Source organism: Cebidichthys violaceus, unplaced genomic scaffold (genome assembly GCF_023349555.1).
Source record: "Cebidichthys violaceus isolate CVI_PGR_0920_01 unplaced genomic scaffold, fCebVio1.0.p SCAF_50, whole genome shotgun sequence".
In the NCBI taxonomy this organism is placed as follows: domain Eukaryota; kingdom Metazoa; phylum Chordata; class Actinopteri; order Perciformes; family Stichaeidae; genus Cebidichthys; species Cebidichthys violaceus.
In genome coordinates, this window is record NW_027176706.1 from 1,693,512 (window position 1) to 1,719,148 (window position 25,637).

General features: G+C 48.1%; 3 protein-coding genes across 4 annotated transcripts; 2 read left to right on the forward strand and 1 right to left on the reverse strand.

Moving 5' to 3' along the window:
* Positions 1-273: 273 nt before the first annotated feature.
* parp10 (poly(ADP-ribose) polymerase family member 10) lies at positions 274-7,903 on the forward strand. The gene is made up of 11 exons (XM_068731265.1): positions 274-352; positions 1,256-1,431; positions 1,784-2,026; positions 2,131-2,361; positions 2,456-3,477; positions 3,590-3,802; positions 4,527-4,653; positions 4,736-5,731; positions 6,048-6,181; positions 6,299-6,473; positions 6,568-7,903. Exons 2-11 carry the CDS (start codon positions 1,257-1,259, stop codon positions 6,864-6,866), a joined length of 3,615 nt encoding a protein of 1,204 aa, XP_068587366.1. The 5' UTR covers positions 274-352; position 1,256; the 3' UTR covers positions 6,867-7,903.
* A 532-nt stretch (positions 7,904-8,435) lies between these two features.
* cpsf1 (cleavage and polyadenylation specific factor 1) lies at positions 8,436-19,141 on the forward strand. Of its 2 annotated transcripts, none has more exons than XM_068731244.1 (38): positions 8,436-8,514; positions 9,304-9,469; positions 9,556-9,583; positions 9,696-9,829; positions 9,931-10,011; positions 10,119-10,270; positions 10,368-10,514; positions 10,607-10,746; positions 10,860-10,970; positions 11,100-11,193; positions 11,287-11,374; positions 11,683-11,829; positions 12,043-12,094; positions 12,226-12,299; positions 12,392-12,466; positions 12,569-12,649; positions 13,010-13,105; positions 13,222-13,428; positions 13,565-13,706; positions 13,796-13,974; positions 14,206-14,348; positions 14,505-14,679; positions 14,802-15,008; positions 15,098-15,187; positions 15,273-15,419; positions 15,493-15,645; positions 15,794-15,910; positions 16,146-16,236; positions 16,600-16,684; positions 16,856-16,997; positions 17,101-17,253; positions 17,343-17,519; positions 17,658-17,724; positions 17,810-17,857; positions 17,950-18,105; positions 18,428-18,557; positions 18,650-18,788; positions 18,878-19,141. In XM_068731244.1, exons 2-38 carry the CDS (start codon positions 9,326-9,328, stop codon positions 18,923-18,925), a joined length of 4,440 nt encoding a protein of 1,479 aa, XP_068587345.1. In that variant the 5' UTR covers positions 8,436-8,514; positions 9,304-9,325; the 3' UTR covers positions 18,926-19,141. The 2 variants fall into 2 exon arrangements, with proteins under 2 accessions (XP_068587345.1, XP_068587344.1); XM_068731243.1 differs by having other exon boundaries at positions 8,442-8,602.
* A 63-nt stretch (positions 19,142-19,204) lies between these two features.
* adck5 (aarF domain containing kinase 5) lies at positions 19,205-24,658 on the reverse strand. The gene is made up of 15 exons (XM_068731246.1): positions 24,532-24,658; positions 23,351-23,448; positions 23,112-23,261; positions 22,816-22,891; positions 22,431-22,631; positions 22,105-22,245; positions 21,814-21,927; positions 21,590-21,721; positions 21,408-21,491; positions 21,206-21,287; positions 20,655-20,733; positions 20,471-20,562; positions 20,143-20,395; positions 19,926-20,042; positions 19,205-19,855 (listed from the first exon to the last, which is right to left on the reverse strand). The coding sequence occupies exons 1-15, from the start codon at positions 24,601-24,603 to the stop codon at positions 19,753-19,755; spliced, it is 1,794 nt and encodes a 597-aa protein (XP_068587347.1). The 5' UTR covers positions 24,604-24,658; the 3' UTR covers positions 19,205-19,752.
* Positions 24,659-25,637: the final 979 nt, after the last annotated feature.

Sequence of the window (25,637 nt, forward strand, 5' to 3'; positions counted from 1 at the left end):
TTCAAGTCTCTCACACTTAACCATTAACCAGGTGACCTCAGTAAGTCTCTGGGGGTTCAGGGTTTATTAAGGCGTTTTGGGGCGGGGGGGGGGGGGGGGGGGGCATCGGGATCGGCCCTACCATTAACCAGGTGACCCCGGTAAGTCCCTCAGGGATCAGGTTTTAAGGCGTTTTAGGGGGGTACGTTGGGATCGGGGAACCTTGAACCGCGGTGCGTTCCCCTTTAAATCGAGTAACCGATGACGTCATCATCTGCTCGACAAGCAGCACAACACGGAAGTCCTCCGCCTCTCGTTCTACCCGTTTTGTCGCGGAACGACTTTACGAGCAAATGTTTTCCTTGTAGCGCAAGTAAGTACGGCTCCAACAAACCTTGTATCTCGTTAGCGACATGTACAGTATTGTTATTAGTCTGGGAATAAACACCATGTGTGAATAAACACACAGAGCTTCCGTGGTGTAAACATGGCAGCTGTAGCTGCTAGCTAACTTTCTAGTTTCACTTTGTAGCTTAGCGATAGCAAAGAGCAGGCGCGAGCTCCAGGTAATCTACACGCAGTAGAAGAACAATATACGGTGCCGGTGACTCTATTTGGTGAACAGTTGCAGTGGAATGTCTCTGCAATGCACCACCATTACTCCCGAAACACTGCGACGTTAGCCGTTGTAGAGGCCGAGCTTCCTGTGGTAGTTAAGTGTGTTGTGTGTGTGTGCGCGTGCGTGTGTGTAGGCCTTAATCTATCGATCATAACAGTTCTACAAACTCTGTCCTCTAACAGTCTTTGTAACACATTTAAAAATGGCGATGTGGTTGTTTTGCTACTGTAAATGTTTTAAATGTCAACTTTCTGTTTAACTGCTTATAGATAACCCAGAAACTTGCTTGTTCTCTTGTGTGGAAGTCTGTTTTAAAATGCAGTATTATCATTAATCAATTAAAATCGCATATAATAATAATAAAAAAACAGTATGTACAGCTGCAAAAGAACTGTAACTAAACTGCATTCCTTTTGTGGGTGGGTAATGCGTCTTATCAGATATTAATAAGAATATTAGAAAGTTAATTGTCATAATTTTAGTCAAATGCAATTTCTTATTAGTTATTACAAAATAAAATACTTAATTTTCCAGATATATATTTCCTAAATGTAATGTAAAATCCCAAAACGATAAACGATGTAAACCAGATGATTTGAACCTCTCAAACTGGAATGATATGAGTTTCATATTTATTTTTGATTTATTTTTTTGCAGAATGCCTGTTGAAAGCCCGGAGGAGCGGACGGTGGAGGTGCTGGCGCTGCCGGCGGCCGTGGACGAGGAGCTGCTGTTTCTGTACTTTGAGAATAAGCGGCGCTCTGGGGGGGGTCCACTCGTCTCCGTGGAGAAGAGCGGCGACCGCGCCATACTGCTGTTTGAGGAGGCAGAAGGCGAGTGGCAACCTGGAGTATTTTGTCCGGGGGAATCTTTAACAAATATGGGCATAAATGATATTTGTGATTTGATAACTTTTGACATTTATAGCTGCTTAAAAATTTCCAATTTCCTAACGAAGATTAAATATAATAAGTAACATCATCTAACAATAATATAGTCAACTAGAAGGTAGAATATTTACAGTATCACACCTTCTTTATTCAGCCTGTCAACCACCTCCAGAACACTTAAGTAGAAACTCTTAATTCAGGACGATTAATGGAAACCGTGTCTCAAAAGCACTTTATGCTAATCCTGCCTTTTTTTAAATTTTTTTTTTTTTTTCTGTCGGGATCACGTCGACAGCTGCAGCCAGAGTGCTGTCTAAAGGGCACCACGCTCTGCACAACGTCGAGCTGAGCGTGAGAAAGCCGGCCTCGAAGGACCGATGTAGGCTGCTGCTGCGGGGCATCAACCCCAGCACCAGCACGGAGATGATCGAGCTCTATGTGGAGAACATGATGGGCTTGAACATGCCTGACTACGCCCTGTATCCCTCCCCCGGGAGAGATTTCATCCTCATCCACCTCAGCCAACCCCTCTCGAAAGGTGTGCACTAAACACACGCGCGTCTTTTAGCTTTTGTGCTTCCAAATATGCAGGTTGTCGTCTTCTTTCGTTGCATTGTTTAATGTGTTTTTGTCTCTGTTTAGATTTCCAAAACCTTAGTGCTAGAATCTCCAAGAGGAAACTTGACGGGGCCGAGGTAACCCTTGAAGAGACTGAGCCGACCGACTCGGTCTCAGTGGAGAACCTGCACCCCGGCACCTCTCCAGACCTGCTCACTCTGTACTTTGAGAGCAAGCGAGGTGGGAATCAAAAGGTGAAGGACGTCACGGTGCTTTCAGCCGGTACAGCCAAGGTGTCCTTTGTCAATTATGAATGTAAGTTTGTGTTCTACGACCTTTTTAAAGCTCTTGTTGTTTCGTCATGCTTTTCTTTATTAATAACCCAAATGTCTGTGTTTCCTTCTAACAGCGGTCGGCCTCGTTCTCGACCTCCCGCACAAGCTGGACGATGCCGACCTCGTCGTGAGACCGTACTTCGACTTCCTCCTACCCACAGAAAGTTTAACGCCACAGGACACTGGAACTGGAAGCCAAGATATGACCGAGAGAACCTCTGAGGATATTCAGATGCAGACCAGTCCTCCCGTGGTGGTCCATGCGGACGTCCAGTCCTCCTCTCATGTGGCCTCAAAGCCTCTTGCTGCCCCTGAAGCAGCGGCGGAGGCGGCGGCGGCAGAGGAAGTCATGGAGGAGCAAACGGAGGAGGAAGAAACGCCATCGAGCCACCTTCCTATCGCCGACCCAGTGAAACTCGCTTTGTTTCGACTCTGCACCTTTCGACGGGACACTGAAAACGCTCACCCGAATCTCACCATCCAAATCCAGGACAATGGCGTGCACATTGCGGGCACCGACAGACAAAAGGTCGAGCAGATAAGACACGCCGTCTTGGACTGTTTCGTCAAAATGGCGAAGACTCGTTTCACCCTCGAGCCAGAAAAGGCTCAGCTCCTCGCAAGGGAAGACGTGAAACAGCACCTGCTGCAAACTATGACCCGAACTGGGTCGCCCGCCATGTACACCGTGTCGGACTGTAACGTTGTTTTAACCTCCCTGTGCCAGAACTCTGCCGACGAGGCGTGTAGCTTTTTAAAATCCCTGCTGTGTCGCCTCAGCATACCGGTGGACGCGGAGTACGAGTGCATGTTGTACTGCAGGGAGTGGTCCGAGTTCCTGCGGGCTCTGGGTTTCTCCGCCGTGAAGGTGTCGGAACAAGCCGGGACCATTGACGTGTTCACCCTGAAAGGGATGGAGAGCGAGAAGCGGATGGCGATCATGGAGTTCCTCACGACGCCCATCGAAAGGGAGACGGTGATCTCGATGGAGCCGGGCATGCTGAAATACATCCAGATCCATTGTCATCAGCTGTTGGCTGACATGGACCAGGTGTCTATTTTCCCTCTGGAATCAGAGGACGTCTGCGGCTTAAAGGTATGCGATGCAGCAGTGGTTTGATGCCACTGGTGATCTTCAAGTTACCGTCTCCTTCAGTTCTGTTTCCGTTTTGTTTTGTTTTTTAAACGTTGTTTTTGAACCCCGACAGATCCACGGCCACGCTACTGCTTGTCAAATGGCCGAGGAGGTGCTGCAAGGTGTCGTGTCCTCCATCTGCACCAGAACCATCACGGTGAACGTCCCGGGCGTGACCAGGTTTTTAAACGAGAAGGAGTGCAAGAGCATCCTGAAGGAGATGGAGACGAAGTTCACGGTCTTCATCAGCCCGAAGTACGTGCCCTGGGAACACCTGCCGCACCAGGTAACGTACCGACGGAGCGGAGCGGAGCTTTCCCCCTCGCGCGTTGTGTCCTCTAGCTAAATGGAAATTTGCTGGCTATTTTCCAAAGCATAACAATTTGTAAGATTGACGCATTTCCTGTCGTGAGGATTCAACAATTTGATTTAGAGAGCTCAGAGTTTGGCTTTTTATTTGTCTCAGTAATAACAGGAGGAGCGGTGACTGAACGCTTCATTATTTGGTGAATTCTAAATGTCTTTGTAAACTCTGACATCTGAAATGTTCCAGAACAGCAACTATTTCATGGGAGGGGGAAAAAAAAAAAAAGGACCATATTTACATAATGTTTTTGCTTATTGTTTCTGGGATTGATTGTTCTGCCAATGTGATGCTTTACCCTCCAGTCTTATCGTAGCTTGACAGATGTTCCTTGCAATCACCAACTAGGGAGGATTTTTTTTTTCACAACACTTCCTTCTCGCCACACAATGAAAATGTAAATTTGATAAAAGTTAGTTTCGGGGGACGCCACGAGCCAATAAACAAGCTCGAGAACGGTGACGATCACCGGAAAGGTAGAAATAAAGCCTAAAACTCGGTCGTAAAGTATTCTCAATTAGATATGTTCATTTCTACCGTACAAAAAAAACAATTTGTATTGTAATCAGTAGAGCTATTGTAGGAATTAAATGTGAATTATTTCCTGGTTTCCTGCTCCAGAAACACCGTATTTGTTTTATTCCAGGACATTTTTCAAACTGCATGGAACATGATGTCCCACAGCAACTTCCAGAAAGGGTCTTCGGATGATTCTCCACAGGACTTGAAGTCCGACTCAATGCAGACCGATCATAATGGAACCACAGACCAAGGTAGTGTCTCCGTCCGCTGTAATGTCTCAGGGTTTCTGTGCGGCTTTCAAACCGTCTGTTGACCTTCTTTTTTTTTTTTTAGGTCTTTTAGAGGAGGCGAGGAGAATCGTCTCGGCCGCCGATGACAGAATCGAAACGGCGGCGACCAATTCGGACCGACCCGATGACATGGACGACGTGGACCTGTACACGGCAGAGGGACCCGGCAGCCTGACGGACCAGGACTCTTCCGTGATGGTCGTGGAGGACTCGCCGCTCTCGGCTGAAGGGAACGCCACGAGCGAGTCGCTCCCGCTGAATGACGGAGCGCGCGGCCGTGCCAGCGCCCTCGAAGAAGAGGCCCAAATGTCTCTAGCCATCCAGTACTCCATGGAGTCCAGTCACTGGTCCCAGGAGAAGGAGGAGGAACAGCTGCAGCAAGCCCTGGAGCTATCCATGACAATGATCCAACACGAGGCCTCTTCTTCTAGCAGTGACAAGAGCCCCCGGGTGGTGAAGGACGCAGATGTCGCCTTACAGGAAGCCATCAAGGCAGCCAACACCATACAGATGCTCGTGTACGCCGGCTACAACTGCGACCTGATTCGGGTGGACATAGCCTTCGGGAAGAAGGTCAGCCAGAGGCAGGTCGAGGAGAAGCTGGAGCACAGGTGCGTGAAGAACATGTCCGAGTACCACAGGAAGTGCCTGGAGATGATCAAGAGGAAGCACGCGGTCGAGATCCAAATTCAGGGCACCATCATCGCCGTGTCGGGCTTCAAGGACTACGTGACCGGAGGAGTGTGCGACTTGAAGCTGCTGCTGGAGAAAATGTCCAGCTCCATATCCGACCGGGAGATCCTGAGGACCGTCCAGTGGGTGCGTCACGACCCGGACGCGGCGCCTTATTCGCCCGAGGCCACCGTGTTCATCGAGAACGCGCTGAGGATGAGGCTGAAGACGGTGGACATCTTGCTGGACAATCAGCCGCACATCATTAACTTTGAGAAGATGCAGGAGTACAACATAGCCTCGGGGAAGGCTGTGAAGGTTTCCAGGAAGCTGCCCGAAATGGGGGATTTGGATGCTGATGTACCAGGTGAAGAGAACGTTCTAGTGCTCTATGTTTCCTGCAGGATGATTCCTCTGTGTATTTATTTAAACATATGTAGTGAATTGGTTACTCTTATCTAGCTGGCTGCTCCATTTTATTTATTTGAATAACGGTATAATTTCTTAATATATTCAGTTATTTTTTTCGTCGGATCATCTTTTACTGCTTTTTTTCCAGGGTTTTTTTTTGTGCTAAATGTCTCTGTGGATAATTGATGTGAATGATAAAATGAACCAAATCGAATCCAACAACTCAATTCAGTGATGAAGTCTAAACTCCTTTCCTTTTTTTCTTTTCTCAGAAGAGGAATATTCTCTGCTGTCACATCTGCCCGAAGCGACCAAAGTCGACGAGGAATCCGACGAATTTCAGAACGTGGTGAAGAGCTTCTACGAGACCATACAGGAATACCACAGCAAGATCCGAATCATAAAGGCGAGTTACAAACTACAAGCAGCTGCAGATTTTGCAACACATTGTTTAGTGCATCTAATAACCCTAACACCCCCCCCCCCCCCACCCCCCTCTCTCTCTCTCTCTCTCCTCCCTCAGGTGGAGAAGCTCATGAATCGACTGCTGTACAACCAGTACAAGTTGAAGAAGGCGAGCGTTCTGCAGCGCGCCACGTACCCGCAGGTGGAACGGACCCTCTATCACGGCACAAGTGAGACGAGCGTGAAGGAGATCTGCGTTCATGGGTTCAACAGGAGCTTCTGCGGGAAGAACGGTACGTTAGCGACGTTCTCTCGTGTCGACTCGGCCTTTTCCTCTCGGGATTTCTGACGTCTTTTCTTTCTTTCTTTTTTTTTCCTCCCACGCAGCCACCGTCTTCGGTCAGGGCGTGTATTTCGCCGTCAACTCGGCGCTGTCTGTCCAGGAGCAGTATTCGCCCCCGAACGCGGACGGCTACAAGTACATCTTTGTGTCGAAGGTTCTAACGGGAGACTACACCAAAGGCTGCCATTCGATGAAGACGGCCCCGCTGAAGGAGACCGACGGCATCCCCCTCCGGTACGACAGCGTGACCGACGACATCACCAAGCCGGGGATGTTCGTCATCTTCAACGATACGCAGGCGTTTCCTGAGTATCTCATCACGTGCCAGAGGATCCACCGCTGAGGACACGGACGCCTTTAGATCTGGTTTATAAAGGGCTAAATATTACTATAGTTATAGTGACCGTTGTTCTTTTTTTTTTTTTTTTTGAAATGTCAATTTGAATGTTTGACGAAGTGGCTCCGCCTTCAGTTCTTCGGTTTAGTCGAGTGTGATCAAGAGAAGCTCATTTTTAATGAATTAATTAACCATTCATTTGGTGACGTTTCTCCTCGTTCCGCACATTGTTCCTGGTTTTCCTCCGTACACAAAGTGTGCTTACAACACAGTTTTGGATATGTAATTCTTTAGCGCGCTGACGAATGCTGAATATGTGCTGCTGTGTAACCAAATGCGAATTTATTTTTATCTCCCCCCCCCGTCATTAGTTTGATAGGAACAGAATCTGATGTGTGTTGTTTTGGGCTTTCAGGGGGTTTGACTCTCCCCTGAAGTCACTCTGAAGTGTCCGGGTTCTTCTTAGTTCTATGAGAAGAGATTCAAGTCCACTGCTGCACCTACAAGAGAATGTGATGAAGTATCAATAACCGTGTTTACAAGAAGAACAATTAGGCCTCGATTGAAAATTACTATATATATATATTTTTTTTCTTCTAAGCTACTTTATACATGCTGTAAATGTTGAGCCTTACTTACCTAACTGTCACGTCTAGCCCACTCTGCACTTAAGAGACATGTGTATTCTTATTTAAATAAAACTAAATGATCTGTTAGTACGTGTGCAAAAAAGCATGTGGTGGGTCTTGATTCCTCGTTCCTCACTTTATGCATAAACCGGTTGCATTTGCTGCCATCATTTGATTTGCTGAATGTGCCTTTTTGAGTCCGTTTTGATTAGTGAGGCGCTTTAATCATACATATTTGAGTATTCTTATATCTGTGTGACTTCTGCCGGGGAGTATATTTACCAAAGATCTTTTTTTTTGTATTTTTATTGTATTATACATTCTGTAAAATCATGTTTTTTTTTAGAAAACATGACATTGCAGTCTAAAGTAAGATAATTATTTTAAAGAAAAATAAAGCTTCTTCAAATGAGATACAGTTAGGTGTTTCTTGGGAACATTTTTTGGGATCAGACATTTGTGAGCTTTAGCAAAATGAAAACACTAAACGAGCTCTGAATAGGAGTTTGGTTTGGTTAAAAAATGTAATCACTAGTTTGTCCATATATATATATATATAATTCTTTATACTTTTTATTAATTTTTATCACACTGTTAATTGTTTTCTATATGTAGAATTGTAACTGATTCTTAAAGGGATTGTAACAGAAGAGACAGTGAAATGTATCATTTGAAGAGTCATTTCTGTATATTGTTTTGCTAAATTGCAGTAAAATAACCAGAGATTAAACTACATTTTACTAAAAACATGCCAGTAATTTGTGTCACCTGAGATCATCCCAATGTAGTCATCTTATTTTAAAGATATTGGAATAAATGAATATCATCTCCCTTTCTTTAAAATGGGCAATCATCAACTGATGGAGTTCAGCGCCTGAACTGTAGGGGGCAGCGGTACACCTCGGAGCAGCTAGTCTGCCGGAAATGGAAGAGACGAAGAAGACGGCGACAACATAACGACAACTAACTGACCCATCCATCCAACTAACGGCTAGCTTACCTGGCTCTTGGACAAGCTAGCTTAAGTTAGTAAACCCACTAACTATGACACCCTAAATGTTTACAGAAGAAGGGACAATAAAGCTTCAGACTCTTATAACGTGTTTGATATAGGTACGTTGACAAGTTTAATTCACGATTTGCAAAAAAAAAACATGCCAAAAAAAAATATTGTCAGGTGCACGCGCTGTGCTATGCTAGCTAATATGCTAGCTAGAAATGGGAAACATTCGCGCGTTGCTACATTGTTCCTGGCTTTTCCTTTACACTCGTTATCTGAAGATAACTTGGCGGAGACACGCTGGTCACAACAAGTAACAACATGGCTGCATGTGCTAACGCTACTAGCATGCGTCATTAAACAGACGTTAGGCTATCAGGGGAAGCTAATTATCTAAGCTAGCTTCCAAAACTCAGCGCTACCTTTTTTTGTTAATTATACGCTAACTAGCGTTTGTTTATGATGGGAGCAAATGTTCACATTAATGGTATTAATTCATATAACGGTACTTTAACTTGCTGTGTTAAATAACCCCAGATAAAACCAAATTAAATATAGTAGATATATATATGCAGTCTCAGAGGGACGATAACGTAAATTACAACCATGCGTTGACTACAAAATAAAGCACTAATTTATTGATGGTGGCGTGTAATATTGCATTTTGCATGTAGGTCATTTCGACTTCCCAGTTTTATTTGGAGGGTTGCAGAACACATGTTGGGTTTATATTGTAAATATGGGTTTATTTATTGGACAGTGGCTCTGAAAAGTGACGTCAGGAGATCTTAACGTGCCTGTTCTCGCCTGTCAGATGCTGAGGTAACCCTTTCAGGATGTATGCTGTGTACAGACAAGCACACACACCCACTGCAGTGGAGTTCTCCGTCTACTGCAACTTTATATCCAGCAAGGAGAAGAATTTGGTCGTCGCTGGGACATCTCAACTTTACGTCTACAGGATCATCCACGATGTGGAGGTAACTGTGAGTCTGTTTCGCTGCGCCACGGTTTTTAAATACAAGCATGAACAGCTTTTTGTGTAACATCTATATTGTCATTTCAGAGCACGTCGAAGGCCGACAAGTCCTCAGGTACGTGTAGACGTCACACTCTTAAGTGCACATTTTTACTGTGAATTAATGATATCGACTTAAATGAGTGCGTTCGTGGCCCAACTTCATTCTCCTCCTCCTCCTCCTCCAGATTCTAAATCTCGTAAGGAGAAGCTGGAGCAGGTGGCATCCTTTTCTCTCTTCGGCAATATTATGTCCATGGCCAGTGTGCAGCTTGTGGGAGCCAACAGAGATGCGCTCCTCCTCAGTTTCAAAGATGCCAAGGTAAGTCGTTGTCTTAAGCTGCGCGCTGCCCAGCGACGTTTGGGGAAGACTGCTTAAAGTGGTGTCTGACTTGAGCGTGGTTGCGTTTGTTCTCTCGCCAGTTGTCCGTAGTGGAGTACGACCCCGGCACACACGACCTCAAGACCCTGTCCCTCCACTACTTTGAGGAGCCAGAGCTCAGAGTATGTAGAAACAAGAACAACACGTGCTCCGCAGCATTATCTGTCTACCTTAGAGTAAATGTTGACAAGTGAACTAATTGTTAAGCTAATTTTCTACTCTTTTACAGGATGGTTTTGTACAGAATGTACATATTCCCATCGTCCGTGTCGATCCAGAGAACCGCTGTGCTGTAATGCTGGTTTATGGCACCCAGCTAGTGGTGCTGCCGTTCAGGAAGGACACTCTAACGGATGAACAGGAGGGTGGAGTTGGAGAAGGGTACGCCTGCTGTCCACCGTGATCTTGCCGTTGTTGAATCCTCCACACGGACCGTAGTTCTCTTAACCATTGTCCGACGTGAATGTCTCATCCACAGACCTAAATCCAGCTTCCTGCCCAGCTACATCATTGACGTCCGCGAGCTGGACGAGAAGCTGCTCAACATCGTCGACATGAAGTTCCTCCACGGCTACTACGAGCCCACGTTGCTCATCCTGTTTGAGCCCAACCAGACGTGGCCCGGGTCAGTCCACCGCGTTATCAGTTTGCTGTAAATACGGCCGTGTTTTTTGTTTTTTTTTGTTTTGACTTTCTGATTTCTGATCATTCTGTTAGGCGCGTGGCTGTGCGCCAGGACACTTGTAGCATCGTCGCCATCTCCCTCAACATAATGCAGAAGGTGCATCCTGTCATCTGGTCCCTCAGTAATCTGCCTTTTGACTGTACGCAGGTCATGCCTGTTCCCAAGCCAATCGGTGAGCTTGGGGGGGAACTCCCTCTTCTCTCTGGTCACTTAAGTGTTAAATATACGTTTAGACTCTTGTGTTGGCGCGGGAGCTTCTTCGCTCACATGTCGCATCTCTTGCAGGCGGTGTGGTGGTGTTTGCTGTGAATTCTTTGCTGTATCTGAACCAGAGCGTTCCACCGTATGGAGTTTCTCTCAACTCTCAGACAAATGGGACCACAGCGTTCCCTCTGCGTAAGCATAAAAAAACCAGAAACAAACACACATGTGTACTCGTGACTTTGACACCTGGCCTCGTTGCGTTACGCATCATTTGATACTCTGCGACGCTCATCACTGGACGACGTGTCTCGGTTTTCCCAGGTGTGCAGGACGAAGTGAAGATCTCACTGGACTGTTCCCAGTCCGACTTCATTGCCTACGACAAGATGGTGATCTCTTTGAAAGGAGGAGAAATGTGAGTCGTTGTAATCGCCGCAAGAATGAACGTAAACGACGGTGGCAGAGCACGATTCCTCACTGACTGACTGTTGTTGTTGTTGTCTTGCAGTTACGTGTTGACCCTCATAACCGACGGCATGAGAAGTGTCCGGGCTTTCCACTTTGACAAAGCCGCTGCCAGCGTCCTGACCACCTGCGTAAGTTCTGCCCGTAACACTTCCTGTCTGATGAGACAGGAAGTATCTTAAACAAATGGCCTTTTCTGTTTCTGTGGACAAATGCGACACGATAGAACACAAAAGGCTGGAGGGATTAGGGTTGGAAATACCAGCACTTCAAGATTAAAGCTGCCGAATGCTCCAGAAAAACTCCAGACTTAGTTTGGTAGTTTGTTGTATCTGGCTGACCTTTAAGGGTGTGAAGTAACTGAACGTCTCCTGATGTCTGTCCGTTTTTTAGGCGATTTTAGAATAGAAACTGATAATATTTCACGCTCCTCCTCCAGATGGTGACCATGGAGCCCGGCTACCTTTTCCTGGGTTCCCGCCTCGGCAACTCGCTGCTCCTGAAGTACACGGAGAAGCTTCAGGAGACGCCAGCGGAGGAGGGCTCCGATAACCTGGAAAGAGAAGAGAAGGAGAAAGATAAGCCGGTAGGTTTTGTGAGTTTTAACGGAGCCTACCGTTTGAAATGCCGTCTTTCTTTTCTCTTGAGTTTTGTTTGCGTAGCTGCATTTAGTTGAGTCTTTAGTTTAGTCTTAAGACAAAGATGCTTATTAGCTCTATTCAAATTTAATAATCTTCGTCCTTCATAATTTTAGTCTGGTTTTTATCACATAAACTAAATCACCGCTAATGATTTCCAGGAAGAGCCGCCAAGCAAAAAGAAGAGAGTAGAATCTTCCACGAACTGGACGGGTATGTTCCAAATAGAGCTTTCGTGTGTGTGTGTGTGTGTGTGTGTGTGTGTGTGTGTGTGTGTGTGTGTGTGTGTGTGTGTGTGTGTGTGTGTGTGTGTGTGTGTGTCTGAACCTCTGTGTTTTTCTCAGATGAGGTGGATGAGATAGAAGTGTACGGAAGTGAGGCCCAGTCAGGCACCCAGCTGGCCACATACTCCTTTGAGGTAAAAAAAAAAAAAAAAAAAAAAATCTTCAATTTCTTTAAATATAAAAGTGTGTGTGTGTGGAGGGTGATTGACGTTCTGTGTCCATGCAGGTGTGTGACAGCATACTCAACATCGGACCTTGTGCAAACGCCTCCATGGGTGAACCCGCGTTCTTGTCTGAAGAGGTAGACACATTAAAACGCTGTCTAGCGGCCCTCATTGGGAGATGTATTTTTTAGTATTTTTTTTTTTTTGGTGGTTTCTGACTTTGGATGTTCATCTTACAGTTCCAGAACAACCCGGAGCCCGACCTGGAGGTCGTGGTGTGCTCTGGCTACGGCAAGAACGGCGCCCTGTCTGTACTCCAGGTAGGTTTTTTTTGGGGGTTTTTTTTGAAGCATGCTCTACCCCGGTTAGACGTAAGCAATGGTGAATGTTACTGCACCGTCCTAAAAACCTGTGGCCGTGAGGGAAGTCTGCCACAGGTCCAGTGACGGTGCTACAGTGAAGAGGTCTGGGTCTACCAGGGCTGCCTCAGAGATCCACGGAGTAGCCTGTAAACACCCCAGACACATCGGCTCAGATCAGCTCTTAACTGCTTTTGGGATTCACAGCACCAGCATGTGTGGTGTGTATATATATATGTGTGTGTGTGTGTGTGTGTGTGTGTGTGTGTGTACAGTATACTGCCTGCTTACATCTGCTACTCACTTCCATTCTGTTCTCAGAGGAGCATCCGGCCCCAGGTAGTCACTACGTTCGAGCTGCCGGGTTGCCACGACATGTGGACGGTCGTCTCGAATGAAGTCAAGGAAGACAAAAAAGTACCGCCTTGTTTTTCCTGCTCATCAGCCGCACGTTTTTTTTTTTTTTCCAATGTTCGTGACGGTGATCCTCGTCTGTTACGCTAAGACGTTTGTCGCTCCTCTCTCTCTCTCAGGCGGCAAAAAGCGACGGATCGGAGGACGGCGCCGAGACCGAGACCGGCGAGGACGGCGAAGACGGAGAAAAGGACAAGGAAGAGAAGGAGAAAGAGGAGGAGGAGGAGGAGGAGAAAGAGGAGGAGGAGGAGAAGACGGAGCCTCTTCTGGAGGACGATACGAAGAAGCACGGCTTTCTCATTCTGAGCAGAGAGGATTCAACCATGGTGAGAAACGTCCAGCCATTTTCAGATGCAAAGATAGACGTTTTGAATAGAAATGAGATGTTCTGGAGAAAAACGAAACCTATTTCTTCCGCAATTCGGACGAGAGCTTCTGTAACTCGGTTGTGTTTTTGTGCAGATCCTCCAGACGGGTCAGGAGATCATGGAGCTGGACACCAGTGGGTTTGCTACCCAAGGACCGACTGTGTTTGCTGGAAACATCGGAGACAACAAGTACATCATTCAAGTCTCCCCCATGGGTATCCGGCTACTGGAAGGAGGTAACGAAGGATGGCAGCGTCGTCGGAGTAAAGCAGTAAACTCGTATAATATTAGACGTAACGCCGTCCTGTTTTTCATTCTCTTTCAGTGACACAGCTCCACTTCATCCCCGTGGACTTGGGCTCTCCCATAGTGCATTGCTCCGTGGCGGACCCTTTCGTGGTCATCATGACTGCAGAGGGGGTCGTCACCATGTTCGCACTGAAGACCGACACGTACATGGGGAAGACTCACCGCCTGGCCCTGCAGAAACCACAGATCCCCACTGTGAGTAAATCAGCTTTTCGTTTGACGAATACACCCCCTGGTGGACAGACTGCAGAGCACAAAGGAAGTGGAGACGCCTCGTCCGTCTCGTCCGGCTTCGCTAGTATCACCCGGTTCTATTCTGAGCAGCATGCAAATGCGCGGCACTATTGCGCTCCCATCATTTAGAAACCGCGTTCGCGAAAAACCACTCATTAACGTGTTTTTAAAAACCCGCCTCCCATTCAACAGCAATCGCGCGTGATCGCGCTGTGCGCTTACCGAGACCTGAGCGGAATGTTCACCACCGAAAACAAAGTGAGCAGCTCCTTCGTCAAAGAGGACGACGTCATCAGGAGCCAGTCTGAAGCAGAGACCATCATCCACGACCTCAGGTAAGAGCGTCGCCTCGGCGCTGAAACGTCCGACCGGTCGACCTACACGACATATGGATCGATTCACGTTGTGTGTGTGTGTGTGTGTGTGTGTGTGTGTGTGTGTGTGTGTGTGTGTGTGTGTGTGTGTGTGTGTGTGTGTGTGTGTGTGTGTAGTAACACAGTGGACGATGAGGAGGAGATGCTGTACGGAGACTCAAACGCCAGCGCAGCGCATGGAAGGGACGAAATGGGCCGCAGCTACGGCGCGCAGGGGCTTTTTGACGGAAGCTCGAGCAAAGCGGAGCCCAGCCACTGGTGCATCATCATCAGGGAGAACGGTGTCATGGAGGTACGGGGGGGGTGTGTGTGTGTGCAGGAAGACGAACGCTCTATTAGTCAGGACGTTGATGCTGCTTTCCAGGCTTCCTTTTTCCACCCTCCCCTCCTCCACGGTCTTTGTTTTTTCGACAGATTTACCAGCTCCCCGACTGGCGCTTGGTGTTCCTGGTGAAGAACTTCCCGGTGGGTCAGAGGGTGCTGGTGGACAGTTCGTCCGGCCAGTCGGCAGCACAGGGGGAGGGCAAAAAAGAAGAAGTAACGCGCCAAGGAGAGATCCCACTAGTCAAAGAAGTGTCTTTGGTTTCACTCGGCTACAATTACAGCAGACCCTATTTACTGGTGAGCGTCGATTTAAAGGGCTTCATACAAATATGAACGTAACACGGAATGAAAACGGGGTTTAACGGGACGTTTTTCTCCTTTTCTAGGTCCACGTGGAACAGGAGCTTCTGATCTACGAAGCGTTCCCGTATGACCAACAGCAGCCGCAGAACAACCTGAAGGTGCGCTTCAAAAAGGTAAGCGACCAAGACCGACCAAGACCAATCGAAACGAGCAGAATTTGAGTTTGAATGAGGAGAATCTGAACCCGTTGCTGCTCAGGTGCCCCACAACATTAACTTCAGAGAGAAGAAGTCCAAGCTGAAGAAAGATAAGAAGGCAGAGAGCGGCGGCGCCGAGGAGAGCGCCCCCGTGAAGAGTCGGATCGCCAGATTCCGATACTTCGAGGACATCTCTGGATACTCGGGGGTGAGGAAGCTTCACCTCGAGCTTCGCGTACTCTCTCGATGAACCGAATAACGCAATTCCTGGTTTTTCACAGGTGTTCATCTGTGGTCCGTCTCCTCACTGGATGCTGGTCACCTCTCGCGGGGCCATCAGGCTCCACCCCATGACCATCGATGGCTCCATCGAGTCCTTCTCTCCGTTCCATAACATCAACTGTCCCAAAGGCTTCCTCTACTTCAACAAACAGGTACAAACAGGACGCACTCTCAACTTTGGTAGTCCTCTCCGTCAACGCCACTATGAAGGGGAATTTTTTCATCTGGTTTCTAGAAACGTTTTCAGTGTGTGTGTGTGTGTGTGTGTGTGTGTGTGTGTGTGTGTGTGTGTTCCCACAGGGCGAGCTGAGGATCAGCGTCCTGCCCACCTACCTGTCCTACGATGCTCCCTGGCCCGTCAGAAAGATCCCGCTGAGGTGCACCGTCCACTACGTCTCCTACCACGTGGAATCCAAGGCAAGGCCCCCCCCCCCTCCCCTGACTCTCACACACCTCTCCGCCTGCACAACGCCACTTCAAAAATAAAAGCGTATCGATCGAGCTGCTTTGAAAAGTTTGAGATGAAAGCCCTCTTGGCCTTAAAGTTTTCTTCCTGCGAGAGGAAAAGAAAAAAAGAGAAGTCGATGAGGGTGACTTTGAGGAGATTAGTCTTTGATGTGAACATTTTTTTCTTTTTCTCTCCCCCTCTTAGGTGTACGCTATATGCACCAGCGTGAAAGAGACCTGCACACGCATCCCCAGGATGACGGGAGAGGAGAAGGAGTTTGAAACCATAGATCGAGGTCAGACATGGAACACCGTATGAAAACTTCACATCACCATTATCACATATTCCCAAAATCGGTGTTTCTGAAATAACTCTGTACGCTGAGTTTAGTTCAGCCACAGTTTCCTGTTCTTTCAGCCAACTGTTTCAACATCTTTCATGTCTTATCGCCTTTATTTCATCTATTTATTTATCATTATAGCTAAATATTTCAACTGTGTATCAATTATTGTTTGCTATTATTCATGTATAGCCATTTCACACTCTTTGAATCTCACTCAGCCTTTCTGTATCCGGTACAGATGTTCACTGATGTTGTGACTTGGCTGTTTATTCCTCCTCCATTCATTACTGTTGTTTCTCCCGTTTGTCGCTGCAGATGAACGCTACATTAACCCTCAGCAGGAGAAGTTCTCCATCCAGCTCATCTCTCCGGTCAGCTGGGAGGCCATTCCCAACACGCGGTAAAAAAAAAAAAAGAAGTTCTCTTAGAGGACAAATGTGGACAATTCGTTTATTCTCAGTGAGGGTCAGATGTGGATGTCAGGTCCTCTGTTTTAAGTCCCTGGTCTGCACGAGTTCTGAGAAGTGAACAGCTGTGTGAGTGCGCCTTCTCTCCCCCCCGTCTCCGCCAGGTTCGACCTGGACGAGTGGGAACACGTGACCTGCATGAAGACGGTGGCTCTGAGGAGTCAGGAGACCGTGTCCGGGCTGAAGGGCTACGTCGCCGCCGGGACCTGCCTGATGCAGGGGGAGGAGGTCACCTGCAGGGGCCGGGTGAGCAGCTCACACCTTTCACCACCAGAAAAAAATAAAAGCTAAAGAGGAGGGATGAAAACATCTGCTTGACGGCTTCTTGTTTCGATTTCCTTTCGATCAGATCGTGATCCTGGATGTGATTGAAGTGGTGCCGGAGCCCGGCCAGCCGCTCACCAAGAACAAGTTCAAAGTGCTGTACGAGAAGGAGCAGAAGGGCCCGGTGACGGCTCTGTGCCACTGCCATGGCTACCTGGTGTCGGCCATCGGACAGAAGGTCTCAAAACCGAAAAAAAAACCTCTCGCAGCTGGAATCAGAGAAACGTGTAAAAGTGAAGGTTGTTAAGTTCCTCCGTGTTCCTGCAGATCTTCCTGTGGGTCCTGAAGGACAACGACCTGACGGGCATGGCCTTCATCGACACGCAGCTGTACATCCACCAGATGTTCAGCATCAAGAACTTCATCCTGGCTGCCGACCTGATGAAGAGCGTCTCGCTGCTCCGCTACCAGCAGGAGAGCAAGACGCTGTCGCTCGTCAGCAGGGTGAGAAATACTCTCAGCGTAGCGAAGATCGTCTCCACGCGACGGAGATGTTTGTCGATTCAGAGGTGCCGGCGAGTATCGACGGTGTTTGGCTAATCTTTGACGGGATTTAACCGTCTTTTTTTGTTTTGGCCACAGGACGCGAAGCCCCTGGAGGTTTACAGCATCGAGTTCATCGTGGATAACAACCAGCTCGGATTATTGGGTAATGTCTGCAATGTCCTCAGGAAGCAAATTCAATAAAAAGTTCTCGTGTTCTCACGAGAACGTTCTTCTCTTTTCCCTTGTAGTTTCCGATCGAGACAAGAACCTCTGCGTGTACATGTATCTACCTGAAGGTATGCAGTGTTGACGATATGTAAGCATTTGGTTGTTGTTTTTTTTTCCCCATTCACATCCGGTCATGTGACGAGCGCTCTGTGGGTTGCAGCTAAAGAGAGCTTCGGAGGGATGCGCCTGCTGAGGCGAGCCGACTTCAACGCCGGAGCGAACATCAACACGTTCTGGCGGATGCCGTGCAGAGGAGCCCTGGACGCCGGCAGCAAGAAGGCTCTGACCTACGACAACAAGCACATCACGTGGTTCGGTAAGTCCGAGCTGACGGGGAGGATGACGATCGCTGACCCGATTCTGTCGGTGGCTGGGAAATTTCATAAAGTGTCAAATATATGATATCAGAGAGGGTAAAGAAATTCTATACAATGGGTTTTTTGTATTATGTTCGTTTGTCAGGCATTGATGGATCTAATTGACAAAAAAAAACGTACAAAAATCTAAATAGACAATAGAAAAATCCTATATTACTGCTCCATTCAGCTTTACTGTCACGTTTAAATTATAGGATTAAAATCCAAATATAAAAATGTGGAGTAAACCTTGTTTTCTTTGTTTAATCTGCGTTGCCACAGCGACCCTGGACGGAGGAGTCGGGCTGCTCCTCCCCATGCAGGAGAAGACGTATCGCCGTCTGCTGATGTTGCAAAATGCCCTGAACTCCATGCTGCCTCATCACGCTGGTCTCAACCCAAAGGCCTTCAGGTCTGCATCACTTGTTAGAAACCACTGCTCGGTGTTTAGGGTTACAGGGAGTCGGGTTGTTGTGAGGAACCTTCTCTGTATCTTCCCTGCAGGATGCTGCACAGCGACAGACGGACGCTGCAGAACGCTGTGAGGAACATCCTGGACGGAGAACTCCTCAACAAGTACCTGTACCTCAGCACGATGGAGCGCAGCGAGCTGGCCAAGAAGATCGGCACCACTCAGGACATCGTGAGTGACGCACCAACAGGAGAGAGAGGTCAGTGAGGTCGCTTCTCTTGTTCTGACTCTCCTTCTCGTTTCCTTCCTTCCTTCCCTAGATCCTGGATGACCTTCTGGAGGTGGACAGAGTAACGGCTCATTTTTGAGATTCACATTCCTGCGTCTCGTCGGCTGATCGCCGTTTTATATTGACTGGAGAAAACGTTTTGTTACGGCCATCTTTGTGCAAAAGCTGATTTGTTTTTCTTACTTGTTGGACAAAAAAAAAAAAGAAAGAAAATAAAAAAAAAAAAGAGGGCAGCCATGTTTTCTTAGGATATTTTGTATAAAAAAAATAAAAACAAACAGTACTGTGAAAGTAATTTACACAAGGCTCTCGTGTGTGTTTATTGAGCTGTAAGCGATAAAGACAATGATGCCTTAAATAAGGAGGTAGAACATTTTATTTACATTGTTAAAATAATTTAACAACATTTGGTTCGCTGGCACTGGACTGAGTCTGAGTGGACTCCATGAACACAAACAATGATGAACATAAACTTATAATCTGGATTAATGTCATCAAAGCTGCGGTTTCCCACACTTTAAGCAAAGTGAAATATTTCTCTAAAACATAATCTGCAGTTTAAAAGTGTTTGAATTTGAATTTCAAAACAAAATGTCTGTGCTATGATTACACAAAAACAAAATCTAAAGAACACCAGAAATGTGATCGAATCGAAAGCCTTACAATAGGCTGTACAGGTCTACGGTTCTGGCCTCTGGGAGGCCACACTGGAGTGGGTTCGGGTCTTCACCGCCCAGTCCAGTCCAGTCCGACACGAGAGTCCAGGCCGATTTGGTGTCGAGTCCGCGAGCGGCGGCGGCGGCGGCGGCATTCAGAGCTGCTACAGTAGTGGAAATGGCTCCTTGCTGTTGCATCGACTTGTGCGTGGAATAGTTCCTACTTCTTCCGTGGCGAGACGTCTCCGCACTACCTCAGGTACTCGTACACGTCTGCGTCCAGAGACACGAGGCCGACGTAGGACAGCAGGCCCAGGAAGGAGCGCGTCAGACTCATCGCCGCCATCTCCCACCTGTAGAGGGAGTCGCATCGGTCACACCTGGCGGCTCGCAATCGCGCGACGAACCTCAACGAGTCTTTACCTTAAAGCCAGTTCGAACTTGAGGCCCTCCCATGTCGTCCTCACCCAGCGGAAGACCCAGAGCCTGGGCAGCACCCCGGTCCTCGCTGCCTGGATGTTCCCCCAGCCTCGCACCGCGCTAGAAGACAAGAGGGACACTTGAGACACTCGGCAACACGACCATTACCGAGGTTAAGGGGCTTAGAGTCCAATCAGCTGTCTTTTATCTTGACGCTGACCTCTTGGCCATGACAAAGTAGCGGTCCACCGGCGCTCCCAGGGTGATGTTGATGCTCCGCACCGTGTTGATGTTCCGGAACACGAGCAGCATGGGCCGGGGCATGGACTTCAGCACCCGCATGATGCTGTCGAAGCGCTGGCTGGCCATCTCACGCATGTAGGTCGTCTCCTCCCGGCTCAGGATGTTGGACAGGCCCAGCTCCCGCATGTTGATGGGCCGCTGCAGCAGCATCTCGCAGAAGAGGAGGTACTCTGCGCAGCGAGTTAGATATGAAATGTAGATTTTAAAATTAGATTTTAAAAATACCCAAACTGACGTAGGCTCACCTTTGACACCGAGCGCTTTGGAGTGCTCCTCCATCGCCGCCTCGTCTCTCAGGACTACGGACCGCCACAGTTTACAGAGAGCCACTCTGTCGCTAAAAGAGGTAATAATAAAAAATTAAAATTAAAAAGTTAGAGCTCGTGGCTGAATGTTCTCAGGACGTCGTACGGAGCAGACGGATCTCACCGCTGGCTGAGGTGTTCGTACAAGCCGTGGTCCAGGAGGACCAGCTGGGCCTTGTTGTCAGGACCTCGTCTCACCAGAACTGCAAACGAAGAATTACACACACACACACACACACACACACACACACACACACACACACACACACACACACACACACACACACACACACACACACACACACACACACACACGAGGATCCCCCTTACATTAGGGTGAAGTTATTGTGACTGAGATTTTAAACGGAGCAGGACTTTTCACGGTTGAGAAGTGATCTCGTCGGCGCTCTCTGGTGGACAAACTATAGAACAGCAACAGTTTCTTATTTACCCTTTGAACATATTTTTTAGGATTACTGCATAATCTAATAATAGCGAATCCGGTATCGCTTGTGCTCTTCTGGCTTACTTAGCCTGAGAAAGTGAGAGATTGAAGACCCAGAGATGACTGACAGGAAACACAGAAGCGCTAGTTGCTACTGGATACGAGTAATGATCTCCTCCGTCGTGGTGCGACACGTGCATGCTGTACATGCTTGTGCTCCACGAACTCACCGTTTCCAGGATGCGGGTCGGCGTGGATGAAACCGGTGTAGAATATTTGCTCAGCAAACGTTCGGATCAGCTTATCTGCGGTCTGCAAAGCAAACATTTGATGAGCCGTTTTTTTTTTTTGTTTTTTTTTATAAAAAGGCGGCCTTTCAACGATGACACTCCGCTCTGAACATCAGCTGCGGCGTCGAGCGCATCGACTCACGTCTTTCAAACTCAACCCCCGTCTTTTAATTTCTTCCACGTCGTTGATTTTGCAGCCGTCGCAGAACTCAGCCGTCATCACTCTCTTAGAATCGGAGAGGAGACAAAAAAGGTTTAGACAGACGGTTATTCTTCTACCGTTGATGATGATGATGATGATGATGATGATGAGGACGACCTCACCTTACTGGTTTGCTCCCAGAACACTTTGGGAACGACAACAAAACCGAAGTGCTTCAGCTCCTCCGCGCACCTCTCCGAATTCTTGGCCTCGTTCTCAAAATCCAGCTCTTGACTCAATGTCCCCTTCAGGTCCTAGACGAAGTAGAATAAAATCAACAATGGGCCAAACAGATATATAGATATATACATATATGGTTAACCAGGAAATACAACCGTTTCCTGACCTTGAGAACCCATCGGAATCCAAAGCTGGGGTGCATGAACTTCACGACATCCAGCAGGATCTCCAATGTTCTGATATCGCCGTCAAACCGATCCCTGAGGTCAATGTACTGCACCTGTGGGCGACAGAATAAAAACAGCTTGGATCGTCCACCTCCTCAAAAAAACAACAACAAGACGTTGTCCTTCTATTCCTGTAAGGAGACAGAGGACGCTAAAGCGCGCAGCGGAGCGGTCCGATTCCTGCTCTACGGTCTCTCCCGTGTGACCGTTGGAGGAACTCCGGCGCTCACCTTCACGGCGACCGGCGTCCCGTCCAACAGCTCCGCCTTGTGAACCTGGGCCAAGCTGGCAGCAGCCATGGGCTCGTAGTCGAACTCTTTAAAGAGCTGCTTCGGGGTTTTGTTGAAGTCTTCCTGGAAGAGAGCGTCCACCTGGAACACACACACACACACACACACACACACACACACACACACACACACACACACACACACACACACACACACACACACACACACACACACACACACACACACACACACACACACACACACAATGCTGAGACGTTTCAGGCCGGGGGTTTTTTTCTTCCCCCCCTGAACCTCTTTGTTCTCACCTCTTTGTACCTCTGGTTCAAGGCCTTGTCTTCCAGGATCTGCAGGGTGCGGATGTACTCGGGGGGCAGCAGGTGGTTGAAGGAGCACAGACCCTGGCCCAGTTTGATGTATATCCCCCCGTTGCTCAGGGCTCCTTCCACCATGCACTCGGCTGCCCGTTGGTGGCAGGCCGACATCTTGGCCAGGTAGGATGGGCTGCTCTGGCAGGGGGAGGACAGCAGTAAGACATGACTCTTCCACACGACGAACGCGAGTAAGTCTGTGACCCAACGACCCACCATGAAACCACTCTCCCCCCCCTCCGTGGACAGATACGAGTTGAGGATGAGTAGATCCCCCCCCCCGATCAGACGGAAGCTATTTTTTTGTATTTTGAGAACTTACCTCATCTTGGCCGCGAAGAGCCACGTTAGTGGTCCACCAGTAATCCCCGGACATCACGATTCCCACAGAGAGACATCTGAGGACAACGCGGACGAAGACGGTCAAGTGGGGACTTCAAAACGTGACAAGAAGGGGGAGTGGCTCACAGTGTCACATGTGGCAACATCTCCAATAGATAAGGAGAAAACGAGCAGCATTAAAGTGAAACTATGTAGCTTCTGAAAGAGCTGTAGCAGAACTGTGACAAGATGTCATCCAGGAAGTGTTTGACCGGTTTACGGGTTTTCGTCTCAAACCTGCAAAAGCGACCGAATCCTTCAATCAGAATCTTCATCCTCCTCCGGTCTCTGGGTTCGGACGCAGCGTAGCGGACGCCCACTGCCACGGGGACGCCGACAGAGACGCCGACGAGTGTCTTCCACAGCAGCCCTCTGCGCTTACCTTCCCTTAAACGTAGGAAGAAGAGAAGAAGAAGAATCGGTTAATCAAACAGAAACGTCATCGTGGATAGAAGTTGATCCGTGATGCTCGGTACCTCAGCGAGCTGAAGGGTCTATTTCTTTGGAGCGTTGATGCGGCGGAGGGACGCGGGGGTCTTCGGAGCAGAGCCACGTGATGGAGACACAACCGTAGCTAAAGAGGAAATAAAACGTCTGGTTTGTTCATTTAACTGTGCGGTCCATTCATGGGGACAAAGTGAACTCTGGACTTAGATTAATATTGGATGAGGATGCACGAGTCTGATGCAATAGAAAAACAAAGACAGGAGTGCAAAGTCTTTTTAGGACACCGTGATAAACCACCATGAGCAGGCAGGAATGAAACGAAAACCAAAAGAGACAAAAAAAGGTGTCTGAAGATCTGACTTATACATACAGATCAAGCTCGATTTACTACACAGATAGGTAGGTGTGTGTGTGTTGGGAAGAGAGAGAGAGAGAGAGAGAGAGAGAGAGAGAGAGAGAGAGAGAGAGAGAGAGAGAGAGAGAGAGAGAGAGAGAGAGAGAGAGAGAGAGAGAGAGAGAGAGAGAGAGAGAGAGAGAGGTGGGCTTCGATCAAGGCCAATAGGACCAGCCGAGGTACTTAGTTTGTTTTTGTTCAGCTGAGGGACAAAATGTCTCCAGTGCTGACAAATTGATGTTGAGATTAGTTTATTTCAGGGACCTGGACACCGAAACGTAAGCAGACCCTCCGTCACTCACATACGGGAGAGTTTTTGCGTCACCACAACAGTGAGCGCGTGCGTCTCATCTGAGCCACACTAACGTCGTTAAGAGTGAGTGAGTGTCAGTAAAGTAACTGATGATTGTGAAATGTACGTCTTCGCTGTATGTTACACTACGTCAAATCACAGCTGCACGGAATAGTAACGGAATATTGCGAAAGACAGTGACACACACGCTGGCTGACTGACACACACACACACACACACACACACACACACACACACACAGTTATTTGAATGTCCAATAACAACACCCACGTGTCCGGTGTGACTTTGGCACAAACAAAATACAGCTTCTACTCTTAAAACATGTTGCATCGGTTTGTTGATGTATGTACCAGTAACGCTAACGTGACCAGTAACGCTTACGTTACAGTTAGGTTAGCGTTACAGTTGACGTTAACGTGGCTGTTGTGCAACTGGCTAACTTTAGCTTTATGCTACTGCCAAACCAAGCTAAAGAGACACACTTAGAGGTACCGTTGACTTACCGCTCGCGTGGTCTCTCCGGCCATGTTTCCTGCACTAATAAAAGAGCTCCGCTCACTCACAGTATTTATCATCAAGAGTGCCCTTCCCTTCTGGGGCCACCTCCATATTCAACCGGCCGCTAGCATGCCAAAGAGTGCGGACGAGAGTGGGAGGGGGCGGTCCCCCTTACTCACTTCCGGTTTCGCTTTAATCCGGTTCATTAGACATTGTTGTGGTCTTTATTTTGCTCATAGGTCTAACTATTTTCTCTCAAGTCTCAAATGTGAATGTGTCTCTGTGTACTCGTGTCTCTGTGTCCCCATGTCCACATGTCCCTGTGTCCTTATGTCCTCTTGTCCCTGTGTCCTCATGTCCGTGTGTCCTCTGGTCCCCATGTTCTCATGTCCTGGTGTTCTCTTGTCCCTATGTCCCCTTGTCCTCTGGGTCCTCATGCCTCTATGTCCTCATCTTGTCTGTGTCCTCATGTCTTTGTGTCCTCATGGTTCTGTGTCCTCATGTCCTGGTGTTCTCATGTCCTGGTGTTCTCTTGTCCCTGTGTCCCCTTGTCCTCTGGGTCCTCATGCCTCTGTGTCCTTATGTCTTTGTGTCCTCATGGTTCTGTGTCCTCATATCTCTGTGTCCTCATGTCCTGGTGTTCTATTGTCCCTGTGTCCCCTTGTCCTCTGGGTCATCATGTCTCTGTGTCCTCATGTCGTCTGTGTCCTCATGTCCCCATGTCCTCATGTCTTTGTGTCCTCATGTCCCCATGTCTCTGTGTTCTCATGGTTCTGTGTCCTCATGTTCTCATGTCCTGGTGTTCTCTTGTCCCTGTGTCCCCTTGTCCTCTGGGTCATCATGTCTCTGTGTCCTCATCTTGTCTGTGTCCTCATGTCTTTGAGTCCTCATGTCCTTATGTCCCCATGTCCTCATGTCTTTGTGTCCTCATGTCCTTATGTCCCCATGTCCTCATGTCTGGGTATTCACTGGTCAAATGATTGCCTCTGTCTGGTTACAGGAGCACAGCTAATGTTTGGTGAAGTTTGTTAAATATCGCGCGTGGACCCGCGTGGACATGCAGACCGGGCAGGTAGTCATCTTGATGTTGGACTCTCTGGTAGGAGGGACC

Bases quoted from the DNA above. Each gene is read 5' to 3' on its own strand.
- parp10 (XM_068731265.1), top strand. From the start codon at position 1,257: ATGCCTGTTGAAAGCCCGGAGGAGCGGACGGTGGAGGTGCTGGCGCTG. The intron at 2,027-2,130 runs GTGTGCACTAAA...GTCTCTGTTTAG, and splicing joins CAGCCAACCCCTCTCGAAAG to ATTTCCAAAACCTTAGTGCT. The intron at 3,478-3,589 runs GTATGCGATGCA...GAACCCCGACAG, and splicing joins AGGACGTCTGCGGCTTAAAG to ATCCACGGCCACGCTACTGC.
- cpsf1 (XM_068731244.1), top strand. From the start codon at position 9,326: ATGTATGCTGTGTACAGACAAGCACACACACCCACTGCAGTGGAGTTC. The intron at 10,012-10,118 runs GTATGTAGAAAC...ACTCTTTTACAG, and splicing joins TTGAGGAGCCAGAGCTCAGA to GATGGTTTTGTACAGAATGT. The intron at 12,300-12,391 runs GTAAAAAAAAAA...GTGTCCATGCAG, and splicing joins TGGCCACATACTCCTTTGAG to GTGTGTGACAGCATACTCAA.
- adck5 (XM_068731246.1), bottom strand. From the start codon at position 24,603: ATGATAAATACTGTGAGTGAGCGGAGCTCTTTTATTAGTGCAGGAAAC. The intron at 23,449-24,531 runs GTAAGTCAACGG...TTTCCTCTTTAG, and splicing joins CCGGAGAGACCACGCGAGCG to CTACGGTTGTGTCTCCATCA. The intron at 20,396-20,470 runs GTGAGCCTACGT...CTCGCTGCGCAG, and splicing joins CAAAGCGCTCGGTGTCAAAG to AGTACCTCCTCTTCTGCGAG.